The 27,504-nt window shown below is 53.5% G+C and overlaps 2 protein-coding genes across 2 annotated transcripts; both read right to left on the bottom strand.

Annotated features, from left to right (window-relative positions):
- Positions 1 to 1,124: 1,124 nt before the first annotated feature.
- Positions 1,125 to 11,069, bottom strand: KRT79 (keratin 79). The gene is made up of 9 exons (XM_053557910.1): positions 10,567 to 11,069; positions 8,538 to 8,758; positions 7,078 to 7,138; positions 6,860 to 6,955; positions 3,780 to 3,944; positions 3,441 to 3,566; positions 2,601 to 2,821; positions 1,988 to 2,022; positions 1,125 to 1,710 (listed from the first exon to the last, which is right to left on the bottom strand). Exons 1-9 carry the CDS (start codon positions 11,041 to 11,043, stop codon positions 1,505 to 1,507), a joined length of 1,608 nt encoding a protein of 535 aa, XP_053413885.1. The 5' UTR covers positions 11,044 to 11,069; the 3' UTR covers positions 1,125 to 1,504.
- An 8,029-nt stretch (positions 11,070 to 19,098) lies between these two features.
- Positions 19,099 to 25,671, bottom strand: KRT78 (keratin 78). The gene is made up of 9 exons (XM_053557909.1): positions 25,243 to 25,671; positions 24,614 to 24,828; positions 23,536 to 23,596; positions 23,013 to 23,108; positions 22,024 to 22,188; positions 21,551 to 21,676; positions 19,895 to 20,115; positions 19,594 to 19,628; positions 19,099 to 19,513 (listed from the first exon to the last, which is right to left on the bottom strand). The coding sequence occupies exons 1-9, from the start codon at positions 25,606 to 25,608 to the stop codon at positions 19,248 to 19,250; spliced, it is 1,551 nt and encodes a 516-aa protein (XP_053413884.1). The 5' UTR covers positions 25,609 to 25,671; the 3' UTR covers positions 19,099 to 19,247.
- Between the last annotated feature and the right edge of the window lie 1,833 nt (positions 25,672 to 27,504).

Raw genomic sequence — 27,504 nt, 5'->3', positions numbered from 1 at the left:
TTGCAAACAAAATCACTTGCACAGTCCCATGTATAAAATAGACAAGGAGACATCAAACCAAACAGGAAGAAAGTTCTAGTTTAAAGGTATATGTGTCTTTATGATCATGGCTGAGGAGGAGGCCATGAGCCTTTGCACCTGCTGACCCCTGAAAGCAGCCCCTGGGGTCTTCAGGCTCCAGGAGCTGAGTGTGGAAACCCCTGGGTCAGGGTAGTCCCATCCTTCAACAAGTATTTCTGAGCAACATGTTATTGTTAGTGGCTCCTCCAAGACTGTGATTTAATCTCTCGGTTTTATTGTATGACGATTAAAACAGTCTCTATTGTTCCATTTTTAAGCCCTGAATATAATTCCAATAAAACTATTATTTTTAACTCTGCCATTAGCTTATTGTGGCTTTTAGGCAAGTTCTTCCCCTCTTTGAACCCCCTGCTGTGAAGGTCATAGGCCAAGTAGTGTATCTGTAAACCGCAATATCCAATTAAATGTGGATTTTTATTAATGATGAGTGTGGGGCCTGAGAGAAAAATCACCTGATACCAAGAGGATGAGCTGGGAATCCAGACGCAGAGGAAGGGAAGCACAGGGGCCAATTCTTGTGAGGCCCCCATACGCCAGATGCTTTACAAATGTTCTTATCACAACCCTGCTTTTAGGGAGGAGGAAACTGGGCCTCAGAGAGCTTAAATAACTTAACCAAGGTCACACAGCTAGTAAGCAGCAGAACTGGGATTTAAAAGTCTGCCTAGCTCTGGAGCCTGAGCTCTTCCCACTCAACAAGTCATCCTGCCTGCCCCACAGGGCAGGCTGGGTAATAGGCAGTCACTGGGAGCTAGGCCCCACCTTGGGTAGCTTCCATATTGCCTCTGAGCCTCCATCTCTTCCTGGGAACTCTGCACCAGCCCTAGAGTGGGGATGGTAGTGAGCTAACATTCGTAAGCTGGTGTGGTGACTAGGACAGACTGTGTGGTTGTTGCCGCCCCAACCTTTGGGGCATTAATCAACTGACACAATTTCAGTTCCCAGGCAGGACAGCATGCTGCCACAGACTGCTGGCTGTAGTTGTTTATTGAGACACATCGCAGGCACAGGCAGGGGAGGGGGATGTGGGTAGATTCAGGGAGGGGTTAGGTCTGCTGGGGGAACTAGAGAAGTTGAAGGGTCTTTGGGGACCACTCCTAACTCCTCTCCCTCCTCCCCAACCTGCCCAGAACTCAGAGCAGACAGGCAGAGAAGTGAGAGAAGCCATAATGCCCTGGGAAATCCAGCCTCCTCTCAAGAGTCAAAAGGTCACCCCCAAATCACCCAAGCACATCACTCAAGCTGGTGACTTGAACCAAGGAGAAAACCTGAGTCAATTTTAGCCCCTAAAATATCACAATGCAAATGATATGCAAATAGCCTGGTATGGAATATGCTGGATTTATGGCCCCCTAGGAAGGTAGGTGAGGAGGGGAGCAGAGGTGGGTGAGAGAGGCAGGGAGAGGATTGCAAGGGCCCCCAGCTAGTATCTCCGGCTGGACGTCTTGACAGTGGTGGTCTTCCGCAGGATGGAGGTGCCTCCAGAGACCGGCCCTCCCTTGACATTGCTGTAGCCTAGGCTTGTGCTGAATCCACCCTTGCTGGCCCCTCCACTCCCGCCCAAGGAGACGCCACCCCTGAAGCCAGCCGTACCGCCTCCGCACACAGTGGTGGAGTTGCCTGTCACGGCTGCAAGGCAAAAAGGGTCTGCATTAGTCTGGACAGCCATGCCAGGAGGCACTGGAGTCACCCTGAAATTAGTGAAAGGTCCCAACAAAATCTGGCAGCAGAGCCTTGGGAAATAGGTAAAGGCCTGCAGAGAATGATCATGTCTGGAGCCCTCTGAACCTATCTCCAGGGGCTCAAATGAAGGGAGCATGCTTTGGGCCAAGGACAGGCTGCACCAACACAGCAGAGTCCTGGAGCCAGGCCAGGGGTGAGCAGGGACTAGGCAGCAAGTACTCACAGATGCTGACTGCACTGGGACACTCTCCAGACATCCTGCGGGAAACAGAAAGGCCGGGAGAGGGTCAATGTCCCAGGAGCCCAAGTGAACCCTCTCCCACCCTCTGACTTTACATTGGGCCACTCTGCTGGGCCCAGATGACAAGACCCAGAGACAGGTGACATCAGTGCATTTGGCTGTGCCCAGGTCCTAAAGCCTACAGAGGAGGTGGAGCTGCTGGGGCCGTGCCACCCCTGTCTTCCCTGCCCCACCCTGTCAGCAGCTGCAGCAGGCCCAGGACCCAACAGAGCTGCCCAGCATCTGCCCACTTGCTCTTTTTTGCGCCTTCCCCAAGGACAGAGATGATGGACTTTTTTTGTCCAAAGCTTCCTCTGGTGGTGAAATCTGAGAGTGGAAGAGGAAGCTTTATTCTTTAAGATTAATGAGGGTGGTGCCAACCAAGGCCAGGAGTGGCAGAGGCAGCAGACAGAGTGGGAGATTCTCCGGTGGGATGAGTTAGGAAGCCACTTCCTGGTTCCCCTCACTCCCCTACCATGCCCCAGAGCAGATCACTCGGACTCTCCCACAGGGTAAGCCTGGGAAGACCCCTCACTGGGGCAGGAGGGACCACCACCTGCTCTCCTCGCTCTCCAGCAGCTTGCGGTAGGTGGCGATCTCCACATCCAGGGACAGCTTGACATTCATAAGGTCCTGGTAGTCACGCAGCAACCGGGCCAGGTCCTCCTTGGCCTGGTGCAAAGCCACATCCAGATCCCCAAGCTTCTTCTTAGCATCCTTGAGCGCCAGCTCCCCACGCTGCTCTGCTTCTGCAATGGCCGTCTGCAGCTGCTGACACTGCCCAGGAGGTAGGAAGTGTTAGAGATACCCTCCAGAGGCATCTCTCTGCCTTCCACCCAAGCATCACCATCCCTACACCCCTGGCCCCTTCATCTGAGAGCAGAGACGCTATTATAAAAGCCAGATGATACAGCACCACTAGGAAAGTTCTTACTGAAGTCTAACCTCAATGCCTCCTGCTGCAGCTCAGCCCAATAATTCAGAAGAGAAAAAATAAGTAATACAACCTCACTATTGACCAAATTCTTCATTCTAATCTGGAGAAGAATCCACACTTTTTAGGCATACCCTAAATGGAGTTAGCATCTATGACCTGGACCTTTGAACCCCCATCTTCCTGGAGAAGGAATGCTGTCCTCGAAGGAGGCCATCCCATCTGCTGCATTATTTACATGCTATATGACCTTGAACAAGTGCTTCCCTCCCCTGTCAAAAGAGCCTGTTGATCTTTTTTTTTTTTTTTTGAGCCTGTTGATCTTGATTGTCTAGTATTTGAGTGAATCCATCCTATCCACCAGGAGAAAAGCAAGTCTTGCCCCCCAGGATGACAATGAGAAGGCCCTCTGGATCTGCCAACACCCAGGCCTGACCCCCAGGACCCCAGGAAGAAGCCCACCTGCTTCTTGGCTGCATCCACCTCACCCTGCAGCCTCTGAATGGTACGCGTGAGCTCAGCAATCTCATTCTTGGTGTCTCGCAAGTTGTCCCCATGCTTCCCAGCTGTCACCTGCAGCTCCTCATACTGGAGGCCAAAGAAGTGGCAATGAGCTTTCAGACAACCCCAGCCACATGGGTAACCACTGGCCCAGAGCCCACCTCACAGCTGGAAGCCCCTAGGTAGGCTGAGTGTATCCACTGCCCGGGGCTCCAAGGGTCCCCACAATCTAGGTCTCTCGCAATGGAGGAAGGTCAGTGTCCAATTCCAGCCCCACCTCTGAGCCAATATTCTTCTTACCTGGGTTTGGTACCAGGCTTCAGCCTCAGCCCGGCTCCTCTGAGCAATCAGCTCATATTGAGCCTTGACCTCAGCAATGATGCTGTCCAGGTCCAGACTGCGGTTGTTGTCCATGGAGAGGACCACATTGGTGTCAGACACGTGGGTCTGCACTTGGCTCAGCTCCTGAAGAAACAGAGACCTCTGCCACTGTGCCCCTGCCCTAGACCCCAGGAGGTAGCAGGGGATAGAAGGTGAGGACGCCATGGAGGTATCAGGAGGCCTGTGCCTAGAGCAAAGTCACAACTGCAAGGAAAGGCCTCAGTCTCCCTGTGAAATGGGGCTCCCCAGACTCCCATTTTTACAGGCTTCCTTTATTTTGTGGGTTTGTAGGCTTCTTAGAAATTAAAGGCCTGTGCTAGCAGTGGTGCCAGCTCCGTGACAGCACAGTCACTCAGCCCCTTTAGTCCTCAGAACACCCTGTGGGACAGGCAGGCCCACAGGATGCTTTTGTGCAGATTGGGAAAAGGCATCATCCAGGTGGAACACCCTGTCCCTCCCTTTCCACCTGTTCACCTAACTCTCCCACATAGTCGGTGTCCGGCCCACCAAAAACTAACTGGTCCCCAAACGCACTGTGCTCTGTCATGCCTCTGGGGCGCTACACAGCTGGGGATCCCTGGCTGGTGGGCCCTTCCTGCTGCTCCTTTGGAAATCCTGCCCTTCCCTCAAGATCCAACTCAAATGTCACCTCCTCTGAAGGCTCCCCCAGCCCTCCCAGGAGGGTCAGCCACAGCCTTCCCACTGCAGATTGTGCTTGTCCCCAAAATGGCTCTCATCACTTGATAACCCAGCTCTCCAAGAACAGAGACTCTGTCTTTATTGTTTCATAAAAGGGACTTGGTAAATATGTGTTCAATGAACAGGGCATAGCAAAGAGAAGGAGTGCTGGGTATTGCCGCCAGGCGCCCCAATTGTACAAAAACTCATTCCTAAATATTCAGAGAAGAGGAGGAGAGAGAACAGAACCCAAGAAGGGACAAGAAGCTCTCGACTGTCAACGACCCTCAGTGATCCCACTAAAGAAGGAACAGAGGAAGCATCTAAAAACTCAACACAGTGGCCCAGCACACTTCCCGGCAGGCGCCACCTAAATAGACCATGAAGAGATGTTGAAGGAGGACAATGCAGGTGAGATGCCCTCAAGCCAGAGGACAGAGGCTGTCAGATGACCCCTGAGCAAGAACAGGCAGGTGGCCTTGGGCTAGTCCCTACAGAAGACCCAGGAGAGGCCATCCAGGGGAAGAGTTGTCACCTGGAAAGGGCAGGAAAAATGCTTGGAAGAAAATGGGAGTCCAAGACAGACGCTGAGGCCAGGAGAGGCCTCAGCCTTGCTGGAGATCTCAGGGGTGCAGACCAAAGGAGCAACCCTCAGAGGCTGCAGGGGAGCAACTAGTGGTCCTTGAGAGGAGAAGTTCCAGAACCCCAAACTCAGAAAGTCTCCTGATTTTGAAAGGAGAGAGACTTAGAATTCTCCGAATCAAACTTGATGTCAACCTTCTACAAACATACAGAATGAATTATAAACTGTGTGCGGGAGGCATGAAGCCATCAAGGAAAAGTCAAACCAAAGGATGTCATTTTCTTCTGTGATAATGTTACCAAACGGCTAAAGGCCTGCCCTGGATGTTGTTTGACCAAGCCTTTCATAGCGTGTTTTTAAAATGAGACAGAAAAATGTGGTCCAGATGATGGTATGGGTAAGAAGATTTTAAAATAGCTAAGACACTATAACCACAAATTGTTGATTAATGGAGGGATATCCCAGTGGAAAATTGCCACTGAAGACCCACAGAACTGTTTTTGGTCCTGACATGTGTATCAGTGATTTACACTGAAATGTTACCAAATATCTGAGCTACAAGGTTATCACGTCTGCAGAGAACCTAAAGTTGGGCCTCCCTAGTTCACTGGTTAGGAGAATCAAGTTTTCAAAATGTCTACATGGCTTACAATGATGGTATGAAACCACAGTAGCATTTCACAGGAAAGAAATGTAATAATCTTGCATTCAGCTTCAAAAATTCAACTACCCAAACACAGCAAGTTGGAGGAGAATGGATGCACATTTCTCTTGAAAAACTCCAGGGGTTTTCTAAGAAGCCAGCATTGCAAGGTGGCTTCTGAAAGTAATAAACTAGAATGCACCATTCGGTTGCATGAATGGAAGCCCACATCTGGAGCCTCCTTCTCCACCCCTCTGTTTTGTGAATACTTCACTAAGAACTCTGTTTCCTGAACTTTCTGGTGTGACACAGATTTTCATCCCCTAATCATCATGACCTCTAAAGGGCTGTCATATGCAAGACCTATGTCACATGGAAGACAGTTAGATATGTGCGGCCAGGAGGCAAAGTCAGGGCCAGTTCAAGTCAGTTTTCTAACAAAGTTGTTCAACAAGGGCAATGCCGGCCCTGAGGGGTAGCAAGCTCCTGGCATGAGAAGTATTCAAGTGGAGGCTACTTGGACATCTGCCAGGGATATCATAGAAGGGATTCTCACACTGGATAGATTGACCTGAGGCACTGCTGATCCTGATAGTCTGTGATTCTGTGGTCAGTTTGTGTTAAGTTCAACCTTCTCACCTTAGTCTTCAAAGCCCCTTTGTCTCCTGGGACCCCCTCCTGGATGCTTTGATCTGCCCACTACTCACACCCCACCTCTTGCTCCAACCTAGGATCTCAGTCCCTCTTTTCTGGGCAGAAAAGAGGGACTTCCTTCTCCATTATATACCAGCAGGAAGAGGACAATGTAACAGAACCAAGTTTGAATTCTGGCAATGCCTCTTACTAGTCATGTGACCCTGGCAAGTTGCTCCGAGGCCCAGTATCCTTGATAGTACCTGCACTGTGAAGTTGTTGAGAAGATTATGTAAGAGACTTGGCCAAGGCCCTGCTCATCAAAAGCATCAAAAGAAGATGGGTCAGGGTTCCATCTTCTACCAAGTAGGCTGCACTGGTGAATTCAGACCAGTCTCCATGGGGAATCCTCCATGTTGTATGTAAATGCTGACAAGTTTCCCAGTCCATTGGGCAACTCACCATCTGATAGAGTTGCTGTAGGAATTCAATCTCCTGGAGCAAGTTGTCCAAGTTGCCTTGATGATCCATTCGGGACATGTATGCACCATCCACATCCTGAGGGTGAGGTGGGGAGTGAGACTGATAGTTGACCCCCAGGGGGTCTCACCGCTCTCCGAGTTGGCCCAGCACCTTGGCAGCCAAGGGACTCCTCCCCCATTCCCTACCACCCTGCTCACCTTCTTGAGCACCACGAACTCGTTCTCTGCAGCAGTGCGCTTGTTGATTTCATCCTCGTACCTGTGATACACAGAAGACTTAGGCTGGGCCCAGCCCAGTTCTGCCTTTCAGGTTTTGGACACACTTGGATTAAGGAATCCCTGATGGGTCTTCCACCAGCTAAGAGCACCTTTAGGGAAGCTGACCTGTGAGGAAACTTGGGGTACTGCCTTTGTTGACACATTCTCTCTCCTCCCCTGCTTTTGAGGAAAGAGCGTGGACTATGTGCAGCAATGTGGCAATCAAGAGCCACCATGCCTTTGGATCTGAGCCCTTAAGAGACTTGGGGAGCCAGTGAAGATGGGCCACACGGCTAACCTTTGTATCCACTTTCAATAGCAGGCTGTCACTTAAGGCGACCACTCCTCCCCAATCACTTTTACTGAGATTTTAAAGTTTAGAAATTACCCATTTCAGCTCCGCACCTGTAGCTCAACAGCTAGGGCACCAGCCACATACACCAGAGCTGGCAGGTTCGAATCCAGCCTGGGTCTGCCAAACAACGATGACAACTACAACCAAAAAATAGCTGGGCATTGTGGTAGGTGCCTGTAGTCCCAGCTACTTGGGAGGCTGAGGCAAGAGAATTGCTTAAGCCCAAGATTTTGAGGTCACTGTAAGCTGTGACACCACAGCACTCTACCCAGGGCAACAGCTTGAGACTCTGTCTCAAAAAAAAAAAAAGAAATTATCCATTTCTAAAGTGTGTCAGGCAAGTATGAGGAAAGTTATAAAAAAAAATTGTGCCTTCGAGTTGAAAATATATGTATCAACCAATCATAATATGTGAACCTGATTTGGAGTTAAACAAACGGTATTTTTTTAATTCATGACATTTATGGAACAATTGGAAATTTGAAACTGGCTGAATATTTTTTTTTTTTTTTTTTTTTTTTTGGTTTTTGGCCAGGGCTGGGTTTGAACCCACCACCTCTGGCATATGGGACCGGTGCCCTACTCCTTGAGCCACAGGCACCGCCCAAACTGGCTGAATATTTGATGACATTGAGGAACTTTTGTTTTAAAATTTTAGGTATGAGTATGGCATTGTTTACATTTGATTGAGTCGATTTAGATGCATGAACTACGTGAGTACATGTGCAGCTAGTGAAATATTTGTGAATGAAGTGACAGGGTGGTCAGGATTTGCTTCAAGACCACAGGGAAGAAGGGAAGTGAGGAGGGTAGAGATAAAGCAAGACCAGCTTTATCTGGTTGATCATTATTAAAGCTCTCTACTTTATAATCAAGACTTTAAAATGACAAACCATACATAAACAAAAGTGGCAATTCTCCAGCTGGCACCAGGTCTTGAGCTCCCGAGGGCACTAGCTCTGTCTAGGGTGGCCTTCTCCAGGGAGACGCCCCACACTGCCCCTCCCCATCCCCACACAGCCCCAGCCTGTCCCGCTCTCCTCACTTGTTCTTATAGTCCTCAACGAGATCCTGAATGTTCCTCAGCTCCACATCCAGCCTCCCCCGCTCACTCTGGATACTGTCCAGCTGCCTCCGCAGGTTGCCCAGGTAGGCCTCAAAGAGGGGCTCCTGGTTGTTCCTAGTGACTCCCGAGTTCTGGCCTTGCTCCTGCAGCAGCGCCCATTTGGTCTCCAGAACCTTGTTCTGCTGCTCCAGGAACCGCACCTGAGCCAGAGAAAAAAAGGTGGGCTGACGTCTCTCCCGGCCACATGAGGGACCAAGACAGACCGGCCACTCCAGGGTGTCACAGGGTTGTGCAGCAGCGCCCACATCTTGCTGAGGGCAGGCAGCCCTAAAGGGAATGATCTTTGCTGGAAATGACAGTCCAATCTAATAGGAAGGACTCTCTAGAGTTAATAAACATAAAAGTCCCAGCACAGTCCTTTACTAAATGGTGACCTTGGTCAAATCACTTTTCTCTGGGGCTCCCTTCTCACCTGTCCTGAGTAAACTGGGCTGGACCAGTGTTTCTGAACCCTAATTCTGCATCACTATCAACTTGAAATGCAGGTGCACATACACTCCCTCAGAGAAAGAAAACCGCAAATGTGGCAAAATGCTTAAAATGTCAAAAAACCTTTCCAGGTGAAAGAGTATACAGAAGTATACCATACTATTCTCATGACTTTTCCGTAAATTTGGCATTTTTTTCCAAAAAAAAGTTATTTAAAAATACTGATGCCTAGCTCCTACTCTGTAGACTCAAAAGGAAGCTCACAGTGAGGTGTAAGAGGCCCCTTGGGGGGTGTTTGCCCCCTCCAGGATTCCAAGACAACCTCTCAGATCTCCAGCTCTCAGGCCGTGACTCTGGGAACCTGAGAAAAGTTGCAGTTTGTTTGACCTCTGGGACAGTCCCACAGAAAAACCAAAAGTCACTAGGGGAGAGGGTGAGGAGGTAGGCGAGGCAGCTGGCTTCTCCCTCTGCCATCCAGCCTCTCCAGGTCTCACCTCCACAGCCCCTGGGGCCACACAGCCTGGGAGCAGCACACAGAGGTGCACCAGCCACAAGCAGCAATACCTATTGGTGTCAAGGACCATGAAGGTCTGGGGACCTGGGCCCAGTCCCACCTCTGCCTCCAACTACCTGCATGATCCTGGGCAAGTCACTTGACTTCTCTAGACCTCAGTTTTCTCACCTCAAAAATGGGCACAATATCATCTACCCTGACTCCTTAGGAGACCACATGAGAAAGAGAATGTGAATGTCCTTTAGAAAAGCACAAATCACTGAACCAATGTCAGGTCGTCCACCAGAGATTTCCCATATGCCTTGGCTCAGGGCCAAGATGGACAAGACCAGCAAAACGGACCAGGAAATGCCAGGGAGCAGCATGAGCACTGCCCTCATCTACCCAGAGGCAGGACACTCTGACCCACAGAAGGTCAAAACCCACACCCCCAGGCTTGCTGACCTGGTGACTACTCTCCTCATTACCTATCCCAAACAGCAATTCTTGGCTCAAACAGGGAGAAGGAAAAGGGGAAGTAACAGAGAGACTTCCCCTAGGTCTCTCCCAACTGTGTTCTGATCACTTCATGCCCTTAGGCCTCCCCCAAACCTAAAAGAATGGGACGGACTGGTCCCCATGCCCTCAGCCTTGGACAACTCGTTTGACTCTTGAACCCCAGTTTCCACTCCTGCAAATTGGCAGAAGGCAATGAGGCCACCCTGCTAAGGGGAACAATTAGGACAGTCCATTTTTCAATTGTGAGCTAAGGCTGCTATGAGTCATATTAATGATGGCCGTAGGAAAGGCTTCAACACAGTCAGGGTGGTTGGCCAACAGGCCTCATGAGTAGGCTAGAGAGTCACCTGCATGGTCACAGTAAAGACCCAAGAGACCATTGCCACCACCCACCTCCCAGACCCCAGGCCCAGGCCGGGAGAGCTCCAAGTCTCTCCATCAAGGCGCTGCCCCAGAGAACATGGGCTAGAACAGCCTGGCTTCTACTCCAAGGCCCCCTCAGCCTACCTTGTCAATGAAGGCAGCAAACTTATTGTTGAGGGTCTTGATCTGCTCCCGCTCCTGAGTGCGCACTCGCTGGATCTCTGGGTCAATCTCCACATTGAGGGGGGTCAGCAGGCTCTGGTTGATGGTGACCTCCTGGATCCCACCAGGAGGACAGACAGGCCCAAATGTCTGCCTGCTGGCCCCCAGGCCCGAAAATGCCCTGCTGCCAAGGCCAAAGCTTCCAGGAGCCCTCCCAGAGGAGGCCCCTCCAGCCACACTTACTGAGATGCTCTTGTTGCCCCCCAAGTTATAGAGGCTCCGGCTGCCAAAGCCACCACTGCTGGGGCCATAGCGGGTGCCACCACCACCACCACTGCTACGGGACACTGTCACCGAGCTGAAGCTGGTGTGGGCCCGGGACCCACCCCCTCCACTGGCAGAGTTGGAGCTGAAGCCCCCTTTGGAGGAGTATGTTTGCCGAGACCTGGAGGACATCATGGCTGACAGAGGGCCGGAGAGCAGGCTGAGAGCTGGAGGGTACACAGTGAGCTGCTGAGCCACCGATGGGCTTTTTATCTTTTTGCAACTGGCCTGGCTCGAGGTCCCACAGACACTCCTGCCCCATCGCCCCAGGAAGAGAGGAGGGGCCCTATGGGCTGGGGAGCGCCCTCTCCCCCAGCAGGAGGAGGAGCCACTCCCCGTTATCACCTGTGCTCCAGAGCTGGGGCTGAGCCTACCTCTGAGATGCCGCCTTCTCCCCCCTCGGGCTCTCTTGGAACAGGATAATACAGGCTCCCACGTTCACCCCCACCACCCAGGGGCTGACTTGGTCTCTTCCCACACAGCCCTGGTGGCCCTGTCAATGGGGCTCTGTTCTGTGGGGTTTGTCCCAGGTCCCTGTTGTAAGCCCAGGCCCAGGGCCCCAGGCTGTGCAAGTGGGAAGGGAAGGAGCGTTGGGCAATGGGCTGTTGGAGAGAGTGCCCAGGCCTGCTCCCATCCCACTCTCCAGCCCACGGCCTCACTGCTCCTCACAGGCCCCGAGTGGGGGTCGCAGGCAACAGGGTAGAGTAGAATTAGTTTGTCCCACGCTAGCAGACAGTCCCTATGTAAGGCAAAGTGGATTTAAGGACAGAGGGGGGTCGCTGCCAACCTTAGGACCCAGGCACTTGAGGAGGAGGTACAACAGACCTGGGCTTCTGGTGAAGAGCCCTGGAGCCTGGGGGAAAGCACGCTCTTCTGGAGGCTGAAGAGAGGCCTGGGGGTTTCAACCATCACCTGAGACCCCTGACCCTCTGCCTCATGGCGAAGCCTCCTGCAAGGTCCCAGCCACTTTGGAGGGGGCCGGAGGTGGGTGGAGGACACACCCATCCTGGCTGGAGATAGGCCCAGATCCAAGAAGCAGGTGTTCGACAAAAGCCCAAAGAAGCTAAGCGGCAGCCCATCATTCCCATCTCCCTGTCCACCAGGAGCCAGATGTTTGATTTAGAGGGGGAGGGGCTCCTCTAATCACTTCACATAGTCCCCCCCACTTCCTACAAACCTCAGGCTGCTGGGACCAAACACATCCCCATGCGAAGACATGGAGACATCAGATGGCTGGGGGCATTGTGGAGGTCACTTTAGAAACTGACCCTCCTCTGACCTTCCTCTTTATCTCTCAGCAAGAAAAGGGGCCAGAGAGGACAGAGACTCGCCCAAGGGAAGGAGCAAGGACCATATTTCCTGCACTCTGCACACCCAGCCGGCTGGTCTCCCTGGGACCCTCACAGAGAGGGCATGGCACTGCCATAGCTGGGGGAGGAGCAGGAGAGCTCCCACTGCAGAGCTAGAGGAGGCTGCCAGATCTTTCCCTGGGCCCCCAGAAGACTGTAAATGGCTCCAACTGCTTGAAGAAGTTGAGCCCAGCTCCCACGGGAATGGGGATGAGAGTACTCACAGAACTCAACCCTCAAAACCCAAGAGGTGATTTTCCGCTGTGCTTGGAGTTAAGACACAAAAATTGGGAGGAGTTGGACTGAAAAGACGTATCCCCACTGAGAACTCGGAACCCTTCTGAGCATCATTTCAGCACTGCCATGGAAGTGCTATAGAAAAGCAATGGCGTGTGATGGCTGGACTGAGCCATCACTTCCCACTGACCTCTGTCTCCTTTCCCCAGGCTGTGATCACTTTCTCAGCCTCCCTATCTCTCCCCAGGCAGCACAAGAGAAGAAAGTTGAGTGGGCCAGCCTCGGGGATGCGACTGGGGGCAAGGGAGTGATGTCAGCCTTCTGAGTCACAGCACAGAGGGGTGGTGGGAGTGGGCGTCAGTCAACAGACACAAATTCCACCCCACCCCAGAGACTGCCATTCGTTCACACCAGCCTCTCTCACATCCACTGAGCACGCTGTCTGTGCCAGGCTTTGTGCTGGGTGCTGGTGACCGGGCACGGGTAGCCCAGGACCCAATCTCATGGAGTTCACAGTTGCTGCTTGAAGACAGCCTCCCTCCCACCCTGGTGGGGTGGCGCCATGCTGGCACAGACGGAGAGTGGAAGGCCACTCTGCCTCCTCCCCCCTCATCTCCACTCTACTCTCATACAAGGCCTTCTTTCCACAGCCCCAGGAAGAGCCGCATTCTCCCCCAGTCGCCCACAGAGGGAGAGCTGCTCCTGCAGCTCTTTATCCCAGTGCCCCACCCGGCCAGAGTGATCCCTGCTGGAGGACTGAAGGGCCGAGGGGATGGATGGCGGCTGCTGCTGGCAGAGGGGGCAAGACCTCTGATAACATCAACTGAGCACCAAACACAGACCCGGCTGGGTCTGGGCAAAGGAAAGACACAGGTGCCAGATTTCCCAGGGAGGGCCAGGCTTTCTAAGCTAATGATGATCATTATGGCCGTCAGCTGGGAGTGAGCATGTGCCCATGGCTGGCAGTAGTCTAAGCACTTTCTGTGCCACTGCATGATAAGTCTCCATGGAAGTGGCCTCCCCACTCCCTTCCCCTCCTCCTCTGACCCTCACCCTGCTCCCTTGCTCTCTGCCTTCCAGTTGGGTTGACCCAAGGGAGACACCACAGGAGGTCAGAGAGGAGGGAGGAGGTGGGACATCTGTGCCACTACTCCAGACCACTCCGGCCACTCTCTAGGCAGCGGCTACAACTTGCCCCTCCCCAGCAGTGATAACAGCTTCTTCCAGGTGACTCCTTTACAGTGCCAGCAATTCTATTATCTGGCCACCCCACTTCTCTGTTCCCAAGGTGATCAGCTCATCCTGGTTTTCCCAGGATTGCCTGGTGGTTTCAGCACCAAAGTCCCCCAGATCCTGGATAAACAAAGAGGGCTGGGTACCCTAGCTCCGGTGCCCTGTCTCTGGCCTCTCCAGCCCTAGTCTCCTCATCTCACCCACACCTTTGTACCTAATCCTTTCATTTTTAGGGAGGAAGGGGAAGCTTCCCCTTTTCCCTCAGAAGGTTTACTAAAAATTCAACACACAAAAAGGCAGATTAAAAGGAGAGAAAGCACGTAAATTTATTACTACCATGTGCACAGGAGAACCAGAGTGATTGCCAATATCCCGAAAGGGCACAAAGGCTTATATATCCCACTTCTTAAGGGAACAGGAAATGGGGAAGGGTAAATTATTTTAGAGAAATAGTAAATGATTTTTAGGAGAATTCAATGGATTTAAAGAACATACAGTGGTCTGGGACAAAGTCTGTTGGGACTGAAGAGCAGACAATGATTTGTAACAAAAGTCTGTCCAAGTTTATTGACAGACTTTAGCCTTCCTTTCTGTGATATGGGTTCAGTTAATGAAAACTCAGGGAAGGAACTAGAAGTAATTGTTTTCTTCTTTGGTAGGTCTGGACTTCAGGCAGATAAGGGAACTTCAGCGTGTATATGGGGAGAATTAAGGATCAAGAGTATCGGGCAGAAAGTAGGAGAGGTTTGAGGAGACAATTGCTCTCCCTGGTGGGTCTGTCTGGTCTTGTGTATAAAGAGGGAAAATCTCTCTTAGTGTGTTAGTCTCTAGGGGCCTTTAATTCAAAATACAAGGGGTTTTTTGGTGGCTGTTGTTTTTTTGTTTTGAGACAGGGTCTGGCTCTGTGGCCCCAGGTAGAGTGCAATATACTTTAGCTCACAGCAACCTCCAATTCCTGGGCTCAAGTGATCCTCCTGCCTCAGCCTCCTGAGTAGCTGGGACCACAGGTGCCCACCATGAGGCCAGGTTAAGTTGTTTTGCTTTTTTGTTTGTTTGTTTGTTTGTTTTGGTAGAAACTGGGTCTTATCTCACTCTTGCTCAGGGGGTCTGAACTCCTGACCTCAAGTGATCTTCCCACCTCTGGCCTCCCAGAGTGCAAGGATTACAGGTACAAAATGCTCTTTTTACTAGGAAGCCATGTTCCTCAAACTCCTTAATATTAAATCAATTTAGGGGCAGCACCTGTGGCTCAAAGGAGTAGGGCGCCAGACCCATATGCGGGAGATGGCGGGTTCAAACCCAGCCCTGGCCAAAAACTGCAAAAAAGAAAAAAAAAATCAATTTAATTCTCTTATGCTTTCACTTCCAGGATGACAAAGAAAGGAAGGAACGATGGTGGTGCCAAAAAAGGGCCAAAACCATAGGCAGCCCATTCACTGCACAAACTGCACCTGAGACTGCCCGAGGACAAAGCCACAGAGAAGTCCATCGTTCAGAACACAGTAAAGGCCACAGCCATCAGGGACATTTCCAAAGCCAGTGTCTTCAACATTACATGCTTTCCAACCTGCATGGGAAACTGCGTTACTGCATGAGTGGTGCTGCTCACAGTGGGGCAGTTAGGAAGCGCTTGTGAAGCCTTCGAGGCCTCAACACCCCCACCCTGATTTAGGCCTGCGCACTGCCCCACGGCCTCCATGGAAGGGGCTGAGTTCCTGAGCACTGAGCACTGAAGAAAGGCTATTTTCTGGGTGGAAACTATGCTATCTTTTAAAGTTCATGTAGGCTTGGCACCCAGTGGTTAGGGCACCAGTCACATACACTGGGGCTGGCAGGTTCAAATCCAGCCTGGGCCTGCTAAACAACAATGACAACTACAAAAAAAAAAAAAAATAGCCAGGCCTTGTGGCGGGTGCCTGTAGTCCCAGCTACTCAAGAGGCTGAGGCAAAAGAATTGCTTAAGCCCCAGAGAATGAGGCTGCTGTGAGCTGTGACACTACAGCACTCTACCAAGGGTAACATAGTGAGACTATGTCTCAAAAAAATAAAACGAAATAAAAATAAAGTCCATGTAATTGGCTACCTTGGGTGAATTTAGTTTCCTTCTGGATCCTGAATGACACGATCATCACACAGTCCTATGAGGTAAGTATTTTTATTAACCTCTTTTTACAGAGAAGGAAACCAAAGCCCAGAGAGATTCAGTCACTTGGTCAAAGTTACACCACTGGAAAATGACAGAGGTGGGACTCAAGCCTCTCAAGCCGCTAGTATTTCCTTCACACAAGGCTGAAGAGCCTTCTTCTTGCATAATTTTGATGGGGAGACCCTGGATCTAAGAAAAGGGCTGCCCTGACCCTAAGCAGGGAAAGGAATAGCGTAACCTGCCACGCCAGCCACAGAGCTCATAGCTGAGCCACGTCCCCACCTGGGTCTGGAAAGGGAGAGGGGAGGGAACAACCACAAGAGCCCACACGTCTGGTGGGGTGAGTGGGAATGATGACCTGCCCAACACTTCCTGGCACCTGCCTTGACTCCCACACTCCTGGCTTCCTGAAAGGGAGGAAGAAGTTTCCAGCCTTGTGTTCAGACTGTCCTGAGGATGGGATGAGTGCTGAGGGGTAGGAGAGAATTTCAGCCCCAAGCCCCCATCAGAGCCCCAGGCACAAGCTGAGCTGTGCATTCCCCTCCTGGGTGCAGGAGAAAGATCTGCCCAGAGGTCTCAGGCTAATGGAAAGCAAAGCAGCCAGAAACAGAGCCTGGGAAGCAAGAGGGAGAGCCAGACTACACCAAGGATGGGGAAGGTCCAAGAGGTTTCAACATGAGGAAGAGGGAAGGTTTCCAGGGAGAGAAAAATGTGGTGCAGAGTTGGGATGAAGGCAGCTGCCCAGGTTGGGACTAGAACCTCTTATAACAGGCAACTGACAAGGAAACAAGCTATAAGAGCGGCCAAGACATCAGCGTAGTTGTGGGAGATAGAGGGCATCCCAAGGAACACACTGGAGGGTTCAAAAGAACCCCTCAATGAGATGACTGGGATGTGGAGTGAGACGCCCACAGGACACGCTTGGACAACCACAGGTACTCCACATATTGCCTTCTGAGGAGCGGCACAGCTTTTGCTTTTCTGGGTGAAGTGTGCAAGCCAGGGGCAGAGCTGAATTGCTAGAAGCAGTGGCAGAGAGGCTGCATGCTGCTGTAGGCAATCTTCATCTCTACCCTTCAGCCTCACCATGGGCTCTAAGAAGGAAAATCCAGCCCTCACAGGTGGGGAGTACGCTGGAGACACCAGAAGTAGGGTGGGAGAGATGCTGTACCCAGACTCACCAGAGCAGCCCCAGTCTCAACAGTGCCTCAAGTATGGTTCACACGGAATAAAATGTATGGGAAGAGGGAGGGAATAGGGGCTGGAGAGAAGAGGAAAGACCCGCCCCAGGGTGCCAGCTGGGTGCTGCTTCGCTTCACAGGACAGCTGAAGAAATAGGCCCAGAGAGGGGCAGGAAGATGGGAAGGGTTCTCAGTTCCAGCCTCCAGGCTCTGGTCATAGGGCCCAGGCCTCCTCCCTGACCCCTACATGACAGTGTTGGGAAGGAGGATATAGTCTGCCAAATCCGACTAGAAGTTTCTGGAGAGAGAGTAAATGAGGCTGGCTAGAGGGCTAGGCAGTGGCACCTGGACTTAGGGTGGGCGTCAGTGAACAAATGAGATAAGTGCGCAGAGCAGGCCCTGAGTAGGCAGAGCAGACCCTGAGTACGCAGAGCAGGTCCGGAGTAGGCAGAGCAGGCCCTGAGTACGCAGAGCAGGCCCTGAGTGGGCAGAGCAGGCCCTGAGTATGCAGAGCAGGTCCGGAGTGGGCAGAGCAGGCCCTGAGTACGCAGAGCAGGTCCGGAGTGGGCAGAGCAGGCCCTGAGTGGGCAGAGCAGGCCCTGAATACGCAGAGCAGGCCCTGAGTATGCAGAGCAGGTCCGGAGTGGGCAGAGCAGGCCCTGAGTACGCAGAGCAGGTCCGGAGTGGGCAGAGCAGGCCCTGAGTGGGCAGAGCAGGCCCTGAGTACGCAGAGCAGGCCCTGAGTATGCAGAGCAGGTCCGGAGTCAGCAGGCCCTGAGTGGGCAGAGCAGGCCCTGAGTACGCAGAGCAGGCCCTGAGTACGCAGAGCGGGCCCTGAGTGGGCAGAGCGGGCCCTGAGTATGCATAGCGGGCCCTGAGTGGGTAGAGCAGGCCCTGAGTACGCAGAGCAGGTCTGGAGTGGGCAGAGCGGGCCCTGAGTACACAGAGCAGGTCCGGAGTGAGCAGAGCGGGCCCTGAGTGGGTAGAGCGGGCCCTGAGTGGGCAGAGCGGGCCCTGAGTATGCATAGCGGGCCCTGAGTGGGTAGAGCAGGCTCTGAGTACGCAGAGCAGGCCCTGAGTACACAGAGCGGGCCCTGAGTGGGCAGAGCGGGCCCTGAGTATGCATAGCGGGCCCTGAGTGGGTAGAGCAGGCCCTGAGTACGCAGAGCAGGCCCTGAGTGGGCAGAGCAGGCCCTGAGTATGCATAGCGGGCCCTGAGTGGGTAGAGCAGGCCCTGAGTACGCAGAGCAGGCCCTGAGTGGGCAGAGCGGGCCCTGAGTATGCATAGCGGGCCCTGAGTGGGTAGAGCAGGCCCTGAGTACGCAGAGCAGGTCTGGAGTGGGCAGAGCGGGCCCTGAGTACACAGAGCAGGTCCGGAGTGAGCAGAGCGGGCCCTGAGTGGGTAGAGCGGGCCCTGAGTGGGCAGAGCGGGCCCTGAGTATGCATAGCGGGCCCTGAGTGGGTAGAGCAGGCTCTGAGTACGCAGAGCAGGCCCTGAGTACACAGAGCGGGCCCTGAGTGGGCAGAGCGGGCCCTGAGTATGCATAGCGGGCCCTGAGTGGGTAGAGCAGGCCCTGAGTACGCAGAGCAGGCCCTGAGTGGGCAGAGCAGGCCCTGAGTACACAGAGCAGGTCTAGAGTGGGCAGAGCAGGCCCTGAGTACGCAGAGCAGGTCTAGAGTGGGCAGAGCGGGCCCTGAGTATGCAGAGCGGGCCCTGAGTGGGCAGAGCGGGCCCTGAGTATGCATAGCGGGCCCTGAGTGGGTAGAGCAGGCCCTGAGAACGCAGAGCAGGTCCGGAGTGAGCAGAGCAGGCCCTGAGAACGCAGAGAAGGTCCGGAGTGAGCAGAGCAGGCCCTGAGAACGCAGAGCAGGTCCGGAGTGAGCAGAGCAGGCTCTGAGTGGGTAGAGCGGGCCCTGAGTGGGCAGAGCGGGCCCTGAGTATGCAGAGCGGGCCCTGAGTGGGTAGAGCAGGCCCTGAGTACGCAAAGCAGGTCTGGATTGGGCAGAGCGGGCCCTGAGTACACTGAGCAGGCAGAGGCCTTCATTGACATTTGCAGAATCCCTGAGTGGGGCTTTATTGATATTTGTGGAATCCTTGAGTGGGCTTCCCTGGACTGTGGGCAGTGGATGCAGAGTTGGCCATGCAGAGCTGGATGCTGAATGGAATCAGGAAGGAGATGGCTGCTAGGTCACTCAGTACATGACAGATGTCTTTAGACTTGACTCCACTGTTTTCTTCAGGATGGTGTGGCAGCTGGAGCTGAAGCTAGCGCTGGAGCCAGACACAGAGCAGGATCCCCAAGCAGGGCCCTGCTTGGAGCCCAGGTTGACATTAGAGCCGCCGGTCACCATGCTGGAGCAGCAGGACCCAAAGCTGCCTTTCTCACCTGGGAGTCCATTAGGGACCCCCAGGCTTCCACCAACTCCTCCAGACACGACGGTGCTGCCTCCCGCCACAGCTGCCAAGACACAGGCCAGGGTCACAGCAGGGTCCGCAGCACCCGATGGGGCTCCCCCTCCAGAGTCCCCTGATACTCACAGATAGTGACCTGGCTGGTGCACTCCCCAGACATCCTAGGGGAGAAAGAACAAGAGTAGGATAGGCTAAGAAAGGCTGCCAAGAATACATCCTGTGTGCTTTGAAGCCTCACAGAGCAGGTCACCTACCCTTACCAATAAAATCCACAGTCCGTCCCACAACTTAAAATCCCTGCTCTTAGCACCTCATATCGTCAGGAAATCTCTCAGAACTGCTGACAGGGAGACGGCTGTATTGGCATTTTATCCCCCCACCCCCCATGCCCAGTCCCTATTCCCAGCTCCCTCTGACCCGCCCCCACCTGCACTCCTCGCCCTCCAGCAGCCTGCGGTAAGTGGCGATCTCCACGTCCAGGGAAAGCTTCATGCTCATCAGCTCCTGGTAGTCCCGCAGCAGCCGTGCCAAGTCCTGCTTGGCCATTCTCAGAGCAGCGTCCAGCCCATCCAGCTTGGCCTTAGCATCCTGAAGGGCCAGCTCCCCGCGTTGCTCAGCATCAGTGATGGCGGCCTGCAGGTTGGCATTCTGGGAGGGGGGCGGAAATGGGGGGAAAGTGGCTGTAAGCCCAAGACAGCCTCCCAAAGCACCCCTGATGGCTGGGTGGCTCAATCTCATAAGCCCAAAATTATCCATGGCCTCAAGCCCCCTCCCTGTGTCCTCTCATTCTAAGAGAAGATACTGCTTCCTCGCCTCCTATAGTGGGTTAAATGATGTCACTACAACCTTCATGTCCACCCAGAACCTCAGAATGTGACCTTATCTGGAAGTCGGCTCTCTACAGATGTAATTAGTTAAAGATCTCATGATACTATCATCCTGTAGGGTGAGCCCTAAATCCAGTAACTGGTGTCCCTATCAGCAGAGGACGCAGAGACAAGAAACCGTGTGAGATGGAGACAGAGATCAGAGAGATGCAGCAATGAGACAAGGAAGGCCAAGGACCTCCTGGGCCACCAGAAGCCAGGATTCCCCCCAGCACCTTCAGAGGAGCATGACTCTGCCCGCACCTTGATTTCAGACTTCAAGTCTCCAGGACCAGAAGAGAATAAATTTCCGCTGTTTCAAGCCTCCCACTTTGCAGCAATTTGTTACGGCAGCTCTAGGGACACTAACTCTCCTCCTTTGCCACCTCCTGGGAAATCATTCCCTATTTCCTCCCCCCACAACCCTCTACACTTTGCGGAGTGTCTCGCAGGATCCTTAAAGCTCCTCCTGCCCTTTTTCTTAAGAACAGTCTCACTTCAAATATTTTATCTATTGTCGGAATGTATCAAACCACATGTCTCAGCTTTTGGTTTGAAAATATCACCTCCTTACTTAGGTCTCCAGTCCAGTAGGAAACTCCTTGGGGAAGGGTGGCATCCCCTGTCTAATCAGCCCTACAGTTGATCCAGAAAGGAGGAAGTCCCCAAAGGCGCTCATTACTCAATTCCCACATAAGCACCCGTGGATGAGAACATTATCTCTGCTCCAAAGATGAAGAACTGAGGCTCAGAAAGGTGCTGTGTGATAGGGCTGGGACCTTAACCCCAAACCTCAGCAGGTGGCATGCAGCCCCTGGGGCCTGCATAGGAGAGCCCAGTTCATCATGTCTGTGCAGGAGAAGGAGGAGGGTTCCCACAGGAAGAGCACATTCCGTGTGTGAGGAGCTAGGATTCTCAGGCCTGGGTCCCCAGCAGATGCTCCTAAGTGGTGTCCCTGGGCTCTGGAGACCAAGTGCTTCAGAATCAGCTGAACTAAGTTTAAAGACTGTCCCAGGAAAGCCCCAGGCAGGCTGGAATTCACAGGAGGAAGGCTGAATTCATCTCAGATGGGGCTGGACATTCCACCCCAAATTATCCAAAGCTCCAGCCAGTTATCAAGGTCACTGGAGCCCTGACCGGAGAGAGAAGCTGGGAACCAGGGAGAGTTGAAGGTACAAAGCAACAGGAGGAGGGCTTGGGAGGACCTGGGAACCTACCTCCTTCTTGAGGCTCCCAATCTGACTCTGCAGTCTCTGAATCTCCTGGTGCATCTGGGAGATCTGGATTTTGGTTTCCTTCATGTTGTCCCCATGAAGCTGTGCAGACACCTGAAGCTCCTGGTACTGAGGGGAGAACAGAGGTGACACCATTAGTCAAGAGGACTGCCACCTTTGGCCCCAAGACCCTGGGAAACACCACCTCCCCGGAGTGTGGAGATGCCTCCTTGCGTCCTCATTTGGAATGTGGTTTGAATGCTTGCAACCAGGACATGGTGGGATATGATTGCAGAAGTTCAAGCTTGCCTCTCAGTTTCCCTCTATTGCTTCCCTCCTGGAGAGGGAAAGTGGTCCTTCCTACCCTGCTCAGACCTTCAGGGAGGTTATTAAAACTGTCCCAATGGGATCTCTGTGGGACGTGGGCATGGGGACCCAGCCCCTCCCAGCATGGTGCCGCCCACCAGCCCCAGCACCTTGGTCTGATACAGCGCCTCCGCCTCAGCCTTGCTGGTCTGGGCAATCTGCTCGTACCGGGCTCGGACCTCAGCGATGATGTCACTGAAGTCCAGGCAGCGGTTGTTATCCATGGATAGCACCACAGACGTGTCGCTGACCTGGGTCTGGAGCTGGCCCAGCTCCTGCAGGGAAGACCAACTCAGTATTCACCGGCCCCCCGGCTCCCTCCCACTTGTAGAATTCCAGGCTGGCAGGAATTCTACATTTCTGCCCCCATTTCATCAGATGGCCGCCCTCATTCATGCCAGGTGGCATTGAGCCTCTGTGGACTTAATCTCCTCGTCTGAAAATGAGCGCCATCGGAGTAGTCTCTAATGACTTTACAGCTTAGACATCAAAGGAAACAGCCTGCGAGGCCCCAAATCCTTGGGCCGCATCACTCCTCAGGGCTCCCATCCCACTGCTCTCCCTCTCACTCTGTGGCTGCATCCGCGCTGGCCCCTGGGTCTCCTCTAAGACTGTGCACCCCTGGCTGTGGGTGCAGCCACTGCCCGGGATCCCAGAAACGCATCTGCCTGCTGAGTCTCCTCACTTCCTTCAATTCTTTTCTCAAATCTAATCTCCTAATAAGGCCTGCCCTGACCACTCTGTTGGAAATTGCCACCTGCCCATTTCCACACCTCCTCTCCCTGTTCTCTTTTTCCTTTCGTCCATAGCAGTTCTCACCTTCTAGCACACTCCATAATTTCCTTGTTTGCTGAGGCCATTTCTTGCCTGTCCCCCAATGAGAAGCAAGCTGTGTGCTTTCTGTCTGGTTCTGCACAGATGTACCCGTCGCTAGCACAGTAAGTTCATCAGAGTAACTGATTGTTGAATGACTGAATAACCTGAGTCTGAGTCAGCCTAACAGGCGGAAGCCATCCTGCACATGTCCCGCCTGGCCACAGGGATCATGACCACCCTGCCCCCACCCCTTTGCTCCCGCCTGGCCTGGGCAGATCCTCACTTCTTCATACAGATGCTTCAAGAAGCAGGTGTACTCCCCGAGAGCCGCCAGCTTGCCTTCCAACTCCATCTTGCTCAGGAAAACCCCATCCACATCCTAGGGACAGGGAGACAGAAACCATGTGTCTCCAACTTCCTTTCTGTGGGCCCTACTTGGCTCCGGAGTCCTGTTCACACACTACCCATCACTGTCTCCGGAGACCCCCTTCCCTCTCCTCCAGCCCCACCCTGGCCTGCTCTCTCCTTCCCCTGACACTGACCCACACCGCCTTCGAGATTAAACCCAACCAGTTCTACTTCTTCCGCTCCCTCCCCACCCTGTCCTACAGTGACACAAGAGCACATCAAGCAGGCAGGTCTCATCATGGGGCACTGTGTCTGGGTAGATGTCCCATTTCCCTGGGGACCACTGCCTAGAGTGGTAGTATGCTCTCAATCATGCCCCCCACCCTCCTGGCCCAGGAAGAGGCTCCATGCACAGGGGGCACTCGACACTCAGGGGGGCACATGACCCCCATCCTTACCTTCTTGAGGACCACAAAGTCATTGTCCACCATGGCGTGCTTGCGGGCCTCCTCCTCATACCTGCCAAATTAGTAGACAAGGATGCAGTCTGAGGTGCCGGGGTCAGAGCCTGGGCCCGGCCTCCACGCACAGCCACTGGAAAGGACCCTCCTAGCCTTTAGATGCTCCCACACGGGACAAAGGACCAGTCCCCTTCTCTCCTTTCCTGCCAAGAAGTTTTTGCCACATCCTAGCTGTGTCCCTGTGCCACTCTTTCTGCCCATATCCCTGTGATGACAATAGCCACAAGACTCCATGGCATACGAGGCACACTCAAATACCTTTTCTCAGCCTTTACTCACAACCACCAATGGGGTGGGCAGTGTGGATTTTATCAGGGAGATTACAAGACTTAGCCAAGCTCCCACAGACAGTTAGCCTGCCACAGCAGACCTAAAGCCCAGGTCTCCTGGCCCCAGTCCTGGGCTCCTTCCAGGGCCTTCCTTCATCTGCCTCACATCTGATCCTCCCATATCCCTAGAAGGTCAGAGGATAGATGACATGTGGAAAGTAAGCCTGAGAGAGGTGACATGCCCTGCCATAGCTACACAGCTACTCCTAGCTCAGTTTCCCCAACCCAAGACACCGAAGTAACCTAGGTGAGGAACCCAGAACCGCAACCAGCTGTGAATCATGCCTTGGGCCTGCAGATGGTCCCTTCTACCCCTGAGACCATAGAACATCTGAGTCACTTTAGCCCACAGCCTGCTGAACAGGAACTTCTCCAGAAAAAAAAACCACTGAGACATTGTTTCAATAAGCCCTTCCTGGCCCTGGCCAGAGACCTGTACCCTTGTGGCTGGGGCCTGTAGGAAATGAGCCACCACCCACAAGACAGGTCTCTCTGCCCTTTCTCCAGGGTCCTCCAGCCTGGGGGAGGAGGAAGGAAGCACCTGCTTTACCTGTAGCAGGTGGGCAGGGGAATGGGGATGCAGAGGGCAGGGTGGAGGCTAATGTGGGTGCTCAGAGTGTGGACCCCTGGCTGGTAGACATGGTCTGTGGCCTCCCAGACTCAGCCCATTCCCTGGGTTTGCCTACTTGGCCTTATACTCATCCTCCTGGTCCTGGAAAGTCTTCAGTTCAGCATCCAAGGCCCTTCGTTCCCCCTGGAGCTGCTCCAGCTGCTTCCTGAGCTGGGCCATGTAGGCCTCAAAGGCAGGCTGCAGGTCCTGGGGGCTGCCACTCACTCCCTGCTGCTGTAGCAGGTGCCATTTTGTCTCCAGGATCTTGTTCTGCTGCTCCAGGAACCGGACCTGTGGCATAAACAGAGGGTCCCCAAGGCTCCTCTGGAACTTCCTAGTCACAGCCCCTGGAAAGCAAAACCTCAGCGACTCTTGAGTGAACCCCAGCTGACCCCCACCTCCTGACCTGACCTGGGCAGGGGGAACCTCATGCCTTTCCATGAGGCAAGGGTCATCAAAATGACTGCACAGACTAACAGGGAAGGGTCCACCCACTGCTAGCCAGCTGTTCTCTGCCCCTGAGCCCAACCATGGAACAACAGGACCTCAGCATAGCCAGGGAGGCTCCAGTTGGACCACAGGAGGGATTTCTTTGCTGCAGAAGTGACTAGAAAAGAAGGCCAGACTTCCCCATTCCCAAGCCCATCAAGAGCATCTCCTCTGAGGAAGCCACGGAGACAGGGGCCAGGCTGAGTTGACCCTCACCTTGTCAATGAAGGAGGCAAACTGGTTGTTGAGAACTCTGATCTCTTGGGTCTCCTGCGTCCGCACCACCTGGAACTGGGGGTCAATCTCAATCTTCAGTGGGGTCAGCAGATTCGGGTTGATGGTCACTTCTTGGATGCCCCCCGGAGGGCACAGGGAAAATCCAGGCCTGCCACTCCCCTCCCCAAACCGCACCCCTATCCTTTCCCCTGACCCCCAGGCCCTCCCACGAGAGCCTCTTGGGCACCCCCCAAGGGAACTGAGGCTCCTGCTGCTGAAGCTGCCCCTGCTGCGGCCCCCTGAGCGAGCAGAACAGGCTGAGCGAGCACTGAAGCCCCTGTGGGCCCGGCATGGGGAGAGAGACATGGCAGAGGCAGCCAGCCACACAGGCAGACAGACGAAGTATCCAGGTGTGTGAGTTCCTGCCCTGGGGCCCCGGCACGAGATTTTATCCCCTCCCATACCTGGGCTGGGTCTTGGAGAGCAAGATGCTCTTGACCTGACTGTGTTTGTCACTTGGCTCCAGCTGACTTACTCTGACACACTTGGGGAACAGGCATCTGGCACGTGCAGAGCCCAAGGAAGGAGACCCAGACCCTGCCCTGGGAGCAACCGGGCTGGTGGAGAGAGGGACATGTTCTGAAGACAAGGAAGCAGACGGAGGAAGCAGTGCTGGGGACAGGGAGCAATGGCCTGAGCCAAGTCAGTGAGGGCCTTTCAAGGAAGGCTTCCTGGAGAAGGTGATAGGGAAGGACATTCGAGAGAAAAGGAAGCTGGAGCAGATTCACATGAGGCATCAGAGGACCCTGGGATGCCAGGCAGAGGCGAATGAAGCTTCTTGGGGGAGAACCTATCTCAGAGTTAGATAGGAAGGCGTATTGCAGCACTCCAAAGCCTGGAGGAAAATGGGAGTGTTACTGCCATCGTTGCCTAAAAGACACTCCAGGATTTGGAAATGAAACAGAAAAACAGGGTATCAAGTCCCTCCTCTTGCCCAACCCAGCAATCAGCCACGAGGCACCACCCCACTGAAACCAGCGATCTCCCTCCAGGACGCGTGGAGCAGAGAGCTTCCAGCCCAGCCTGCGCCCTGCTTCTTCCACTGTTCACAGGCCAGGCCCACTCACCTGCCATCAAGCTCTGCATCTGTCAGGTTACAAATCAGGACCCTGATTAAATACAGAAATAAAATATGTTGTAAGAAAAACACTCCTGGGGGGTCTCAGAACAGAAGTGGGAGATTCTCCCATTCTGGGATTCTCCACGGGACAGGCTCTGCCCCTGACCCAAAAGCCTAGCAAGTGGAGGAGCACCCCAGGATCCGACCAGTGTTTTTGTACAACCTCCCACCCCAGGCAGGATTCCTGGTAGAAAGACATCCCACAGCCTCCACTTAGCCTCCTCCATGCCAGCCAACAGAGTTGGACAGCCCTAATTTTTAGGAATATCTAAAATTTCTTCTTTACAGAGGCACTATTCCTCCCTGCCCCCCACCCCTTTTCTAGAACTTAGTGCATTAAGATGTAAGGACACTGGGGCCTTTGACAATGCAACTCAAAACAAGGCCGAACAGGGGCTCGACATAAAGAAACTCCAGAGACGTGCTATGAGGAAGTCAGTGTTAGCATCCTGCAGACACTCCACCCTAAGGCCAGCCAACAGCCAGTGTGACCTCCAGAGGACTACATGCCCTTCCTCCTTCCCCTGGCCTCATCGGGCAGCACCCATGAATGAAACTGAACGACAGGTGACCTCAAGAGGAAGAAGAGGCAGAGCCTTCAGCGGGGAGAACAAAAGAGTTCAAGGAGTGAGGGACCAGGTGAGGAAGAGAGGAGAGAAAAGGTTGAGGAGGGGAGTTAGGTGTTCCAAGGAGATGCGGGGCAGCGTGGAGCAGCCCCAGAGTCTAGAATGAGGAACTGGGAAACGAGGCAAATCCCACTACAGACACCTCTCAACTCTCACCCCTGGGGACCACTTTGCAGAGGCAAGGTTTCGTGTGGGAGGTTTTCCTTCTGGACCCACGAATGTGCTTCAGAAGGGTCTCCATGGACGGAACTCTACCAACCCTCCCTCTCAGTATTAAGGGTGGAGGACACACTGGGATGGGGCCAAATCCACCTCCATAGGATTTCCCCATATTTGTAATATTATAGAATATGAGAGTCCCAAGCAAACTTCAGGGTCACCTGGTCCAATGTCTTGGTTGTACATTTGAGGTCTCTGAGGCCCCAAAGGGTGTGAGGTGGGGCATGGAGACTGTGT

Source organism: Nycticebus coucang, chromosome 12 (genome assembly GCF_027406575.1).
Source record: "Nycticebus coucang isolate mNycCou1 chromosome 12, mNycCou1.pri, whole genome shotgun sequence".
NCBI lineage: Eukaryota > Metazoa > Chordata > Mammalia > Primates > Lorisidae > Nycticebus > Nycticebus coucang.
This window is presented reverse-complemented; position numbering and strand designations above follow the sequence as displayed.